This window comes from Habropoda laboriosa, unplaced genomic scaffold, assembly GCF_001263275.1.
Source record: "Habropoda laboriosa isolate 0110345459 unplaced genomic scaffold, ASM126327v1 scaffold70, whole genome shotgun sequence".
NCBI lineage: Eukaryota > Metazoa > Arthropoda > Insecta > Hymenoptera > Apidae > Habropoda > Habropoda laboriosa.
The window spans coordinates 94132-100353 of record NW_017100198.1 but is presented as its reverse complement, the minus strand read 5'-3'; the positions used below and the strand labels follow the sequence as shown (position 1 = coordinate 100353).

At 39.5% G+C, this 6222-nt stretch overlaps 1 protein-coding gene across 1 annotated transcript; it reads left to right on the top strand.

The window, feature by feature from the left end:
• The first annotated feature begins 1569 nt into the window (after positions 1-1569).
• On the top strand, positions 1570-5532 carry LOC108570353 (esterase FE4-like). The gene is made up of 8 exons (XM_017932201.1): positions 1570-1745; positions 2415-2703; positions 2827-3012; positions 3165-3364; positions 3459-3615; positions 4079-4405; positions 4484-4628; positions 4709-5532. Exons 1-8 carry the CDS (start codon positions 1611-1613, stop codon positions 4848-4850), a joined length of 1581 nt encoding a protein of 526 aa, XP_017787690.1. The 5' UTR covers positions 1570-1610; the 3' UTR covers positions 4851-5532.
• Positions 5533-6222: the final 690 nt, after the last annotated feature.

Sequence of the window (6222 nt, the reverse complement as noted above, 5' to 3'; positions counted from 1 at the left end):
TGGGAGCAGTTACGGGCTAATTACACTCGTAAAGATTAATTAGATTAACGCTAATCTATCGACCCGCACCTCCCGTTCGACGGCCTTATCAGCCGAGGCTGCGCGTTCGTCACCGCTAAAAAGAGAACCAAGAATCTTTCATAAGCACATCTTAAATACGTTCTTAAGTGGTTCCTACGCGATTGCAAGCGCATAACCGATAACGAAACTGTTATAACGGAAATGAAGTGTGACCGTTGCGAAAAAATCATGGCGAAATCGAAAGGCAACGATGTGAATTGAAAGATTTGAAAAAGCTTGGAAACGCGCGTGTAGTATCTTTGTACGTAGCGTTTCAGTTACACTTCGAAGAATACTTTGTAGTAGCTGAAAATGAAAAAAAATTCATCATTGGTCTGTGTATTGCGTCACAGCGTCCACGTTTGGATTTTGCGACAGTAGGACGACGAAGGACTTGGAACTTGGAACGAACCGAGTGAAGCCTTGCAAAGTTGCGAGTGAATAGTGGCCTGTATAAGGATGTGACAATCTGTGTCACACGTCGTGGTCAACAAGATTGTTTAATTCACTTATGAATATTCAACGAAGTATAAATTACGAAATTAAGTGTCTTTTGTGTGCACGTGTAGCAACGAATAATGTGAAAAAGTCTCTGAAAATGTGTTATCAATGTTACCGATGTTCCGTGGCTTCTGATTGGGTGTTCGACGTGCGAGAGGTGGTTGAAACGTCTTTCGATTGGTGTTTCTGTGTTCTGCGTATGTCTGTTGCAGAGTCAAGCTGGTCCTTCTCTATTCGCCCTTGGACCAATAACATAATTTCAGTCTTTTCGGTGAAATATTTATTTTCTTACGAACGAACAGGTACTTTGTTGCATCCGAAAATTGAAAATCGAAACGTGTGGATTATTTGAAAAGTTCAAGCTTTCACTCTCGTAATTTCGATAATAGGGTTACTTAGATAACGACTGTGAATTTTGACAGATAATTTCTGTAAAAAAATTCACTAACTCTGAATCTAAAATAAATAAGCAAACAAATAGATAAATATATAATAAACAATTACAATTAGAGTTCGTTATATTATTACAAGGCCCATGGAACAATTGACGGCAGTGTGTCGTCAGCGGCCACTAACCTCTAAAATTTACACGAGGCCACAGTCGTCACAGTGTTAATGTCTAAATTAGATCAGCCTGTGATAAATCGGTGAGCTTGATACAACAATTACTTCACTCCGAAAGATTACCACCACATTCTCCACCAACGTAAAATCCAGATAGTTCCACAATAAAAATCTCCAATAACCGATTAATTCGTTCTTTTCCAGTAAAATCTTCCCGACGTAAAATTCCAATGTTTACATGCTCCCGAAGAAAATCGAGAATACGCATAATTTAATAACACCGATAGCAGATTCACGAGACAAGAACAGAGTCGCGGTACGTCTCTTCGTACTAACCGGCTTTTAGATATCATATCTCGTGACGTATGCTTTTGATAGCTAGTGGCAGAACGTCGAGTGAACGTATGGTCTTACCCGCGTCGAATGTGCAATCTCTATGCAGAGCGCGGTAGTGCGTTGACAAGTTGGCAAGAGCGTGGTTCACAATGACCGAGCCTGTAGTGACCGTAACGCAAGGCAAATTACGAGGTGCAGTGTTAGAAAGTTCCCTAGGATCGTCCTATATCGCATTTAAAGGAATTCCTTTCGCTGCTTCTCCCGTTGGCGATCTGAGATTTAAGGTAAACACAGTTTCTCGCATTTTCTGATAGCCGAAAACTCCCGATTTAAGGCTAACAGTGCCGGCACTTCGTAGCCGGTCGAATACGACCGGTTGTGAAATAACGATCATATTTTGTGGAAAAGAATACAGGTGAGATTGTGAATTTAATAAGGGAAACAGCGGAGGAAATAGTGGCAGCAAATTACGTGGGAAATTTAGAAACCGGTGATTTGACAGGGCGTGGTACGTCTAATGTTAACTTAACCACTTCTTTCTAATTCCTTCTATTCGTTACATCCATTAACGTCGATTATTTGCCGCTTTTTTAAAACTACATACGTCTCACTGGCAATTTTACGTAACTCCATACATTGTTACGTGTCTCGCGAAGGACAGGTTAAAGGTGACCTACTTTGAATTCGAACGATAAAAATCACTAGTAAAAAATTAATACGTAACGTAATGGCAAGCTTCCTTTCTTTTTTATTAACACAAAATAGAAGATTTTGCGATACATTTAGATTATCGTATTCTCAGTCACGTTTAGCCACAGAAACGAATGAAATTTGACAAATAATTTGAAGTCCAGTGACCTTTTTTCTGCCTCTTGAAAAATTTGACTTTTCACACTTACAGTGTTTTTGTACATGTATAGATCTTCACTGTGCTGTTCCTTTTATGAGAATAGGATCCGCAACCACCTGAACCATGGACAGGGATCAAGGACACGACAAAAATCGAAGGATACATTTGCCCGCAGTTGCGAGAAACTCCGCCGATCGTTGTGATGGGCGTCGAGGATTGTCTCTATCTGAACGTCTACACGAAATCCCTTAACCAATCGAAACCGGTGATGTTCTGGATCCACGGAGGCGCGTATCTAGTAGGAAATTCGAGTTTCGCAACGTACAGGCCTGACTATTTACTCGAGCAGGACGTCGTGGTCGTGACGACTAATTACAGGCTTGGCGCATTGGGTTGGTTACGTTATTATTAGCATACCTTGAGGGAAGAATGTTTCGAGAAAAAAAAAAAAAAAAAAAAAAAAAAGAAGTATTTCAACGGTGAATATAATCGCTTGGATTTCTGTAACTTTGAAGGATTCTTGAATCTGGGCCATCGAGCTGCGCCCGGAAACCAAGGTCTGAAAGACCTAATTGCATCTCTGAAGTGGGTCAAAGAACACATCGCGATTTTCGGCGGAGATCCTGATAACGTTACGCTATTCGGTGTCAGTGCTGGTGCAGCATTAATTCACACGTTACTTTTCACGCCAAGCGCCAAAGGTAATAAAACAGGTCTTTGCCAATGACCTTCCTGATAAGATTCGTTCACGTTGATGGTAATTTGCCGAAACGCGTGGACGTTTCGTGGAAAAGACCGGACGAAAGTTTCGACTGTGTAAAATTTTTCCTAATTGGTCGCTACATATTCTCAGGACTGTTCCACAAGGCGATCTTGCAGAGTGGAGTGTTAACGTCTCCGTGGAGTTACAATCAAAGTCGTCCCGATCGTTGTTTCAAGCTAGCCTCGCTCCTAGGAAAGAACTCGACCGATCCTGAGGAAGTTGTGAAATTTCTGAGAACGTTACCGGTTAAGAATATCATCGAGTGTCAGGGTTTCATTCTACCGCCTGAAGCAAGTAGCTTTCCTCTGATCTGTTTCCTAATTCACGGTGAAATGTTCCAAGCAGGAAGGGAGATAAAAATGTTCGGTTCTTTTTATCACGTAGGAAGCGGTAACGTATGAACTCCCTTTCGGGGTCAACAGCGACGCAGTGGCGGAAAATCCTGTCTTGCCAGAACCAATCGACGAATATCTCGAGAAAGGTTTCGACGTTCCTGTGATAATTGGTTACACGGCAGACGAATTTATTATGTTCGTCAAAGGTGAATTTTAACGTTGACACAAATCATTTTTCAAGTACACGGAATGCAATATGTATAACGTGTACGTACTCTGTCGTTCCGAAGTTTTATCGCATCCGTTGAAACGCGGTAAAAGTATCCTGATATGCGGTGAAATTAAAGATAACTATAGGAGAGAACATGAATTTGACGGGAATGATAAGCTTTTCGCTCTGTTGACGTGTTGGATATAAAAAAAAGGCTTTGAATTTGACAAACGGAATTGGAATTGAATTACATTGCATTTTTGTAAAGGCGCGCTTAACCCTTTCACTGCTGTTAAACATTTTCTCGCGCTGTGTATTTTCGCACACTTTCGAAAAATTTTTCGAAAATTTAAAAACGCCGAAATAAAATATTCTGCGGCCGCGAAAATCTGCCGTTGCGAAAGGGTTGAACTTACGAACGACAGTGTATGCGGAGCGAATTAATCTTTCTTCTTCAGATAACCGCGAAAGGGCACTGAATATATACAATCAGTTCCTGCCACGGAACGTGAGAAATATGGGAGCGATGAAAAAGTTAGAAGAAGCCAAGAGCGAGAGATTGATCACCAAGGTGAAAAATTGGTATCTAAATGGAAAAGCGGTCTGCCTAGAAAACATAGCTGGCTACATACGTTTCACGACTGACCTGCATTTCGGTGTTCCTGCAAACTTGGTGTTGGAAAAAGCAGTGAAAGTATCGTCTGCGCCTATTTATTTCTATAGATATAGCTATGTCGGCAGCGAAAAGGCACCCACGGATCTTATAATTAAACGTTTGATCGCCGGTGATTACAATTCTTTTCATTCGTTATCGTGCACGAATTATGCAAACATTGAACACGATACTAATTTCAATGTTCCAGGAGCGTCTCACGTGGATGAAGTAGCTTATCTCTTCTATTTACCACTTTGTAAGACCGAAAATACACAGCCACCGGCGGTTGGAACGAAAGACAGAGCTACTATTAACCGAATGACTAAATTGTGGTCGAATTTCGCTAAAACTGGGTATACCTTTCAACCTGATTTTCTAATATTCAACGTTTCGTTTCAACGTTTACACATGTCTTCTATGTTTCTCAACGTAGGGATCCTACATCGAGTAAAGACGAATTTGTGAATGTTACATGGGAACCGACAACGGTAGATAAGCTTTGTTACTTAGAAATTGGCGAGGAGTTACAATTTTTGCCACTTCCACCGCACATACTGAGTTCTACAGAATTTTGATCGTTCCACCATTTCATAACATTAACTTCTACAGAACAAATATGCCGTAGAAGCAAATGTTTTTATTAAGTTTGCGTTGCTTTATTTACGATAAGTAGGATATGCAGTTATTCTTAATGCTTGCAAGACTAACAAGGGTAATGGAAATAATAAATAACTTAGGTTTAGCTACGCTTGCGAAATGTCTGTTAGCCATACGTATGTTAATTAATCACAGGAACACATTTTTATCTACGTGTAAAAATGTAGTTTCCGTCATTCTTGATTAAATTCTTTTTACAAGATTCCCGAGTGTAATTTTGATTACAAGATAAAAATACAAGAGAAATTAACAATGGCAATGAGATCAAATATAATTACGCCCGGACTATGTTATCCTAGATACTCGGTCCGAACTATGTGCAACCGATACCAAATGTTGTTAATTAAATACTCTGTTTTTAAGATTAATCTTGTTTACGTTAAAAGTACAACTGATCGCTATTGCGTTGATAAATATACAATTTGTCTCGTTTCTTTATCGTTATTCACTAATTCGTACATGCAGTCGCATTAAATTTCACAATTCTCTCAAAAAATATTTATAAAAACCGCAAAAAATCTCCGCTTCCAGTTACTTTCTCGGCTTTACCTTTTTTATCGTTATTCGTGAATTGGTATATGCCGCCACGTTAAGTTTCAAAAGGACCATTGAAATAACAGAATGATTTGAAATTCTTTCAAAAAATACTGATTACACTTCGCAGAATGGAATTTTCTATCCGAAACAATACTCAATGTATTATACTTCGACTTTCATGAATTTATATCTAACTTTTCATTTATTTCCAGTTTTTTCTTTTTTCCAATCTTCCAACTGATCCTCCAGAAAGTGTAATTTTTCAAAATTAATTCCTTTCACTATCTATATCACGCTATCTTTTCCATTCTATGCCAAAAATGTAAGTTACAGCATTATAAATATACGAGAAATTTATTTCTACTCGCCTAGCAAATAATTAGAAAAAAGTTGAGAAAAATATTCATCTTTCTCAACATGTTCGATACAAAAAAAAATTCCTTTTATTTCAATTCACCTACGAAATGAAACATTCCTACCCTCACCTACTCGATCTTATTCTTTCCACAAGGATAAACGAGTCGTTGAAAGCACTTCTCCCGTATTTCCATCTGTCTCTCGTCACCTCTCCAAATATCATCAGCTTTAAAGCAAAAACTGCTAACCAGCGATGATTCCTTTCTCTGTGTCTGCCGGCGAGCAAATGACGCGATCGCTACGCAACAAACCACTATGATTCACCGTCGGTGTTTGCCGCGGGGCTGGTTCGAACACTTTCTCCTCGGTTCGCGCGCGATATCAATTAAAGACCGC

Bases quoted from the DNA above. Each gene is read 5' to 3' on its own strand.
- LOC108570353 (XM_017932201.1), top strand. From the start codon at position 1,611: ATGACCGAGCCTGTAGTGACCGTAACGCAAGGCAAATTACGAGGTGCA. The intron at 3,365-3,458 runs GCAAGTAGCTTT...TTTATCACGTAG, and splicing joins GTTTCATTCTACCGCCTGAA to GAAGCGGTAACGTATGAACT. The intron at 4,406-4,483 runs GTGATTACAATT...TCAATGTTCCAG, and splicing joins AATTAAACGTTTGATCGCCG to GAGCGTCTCACGTGGATGAA.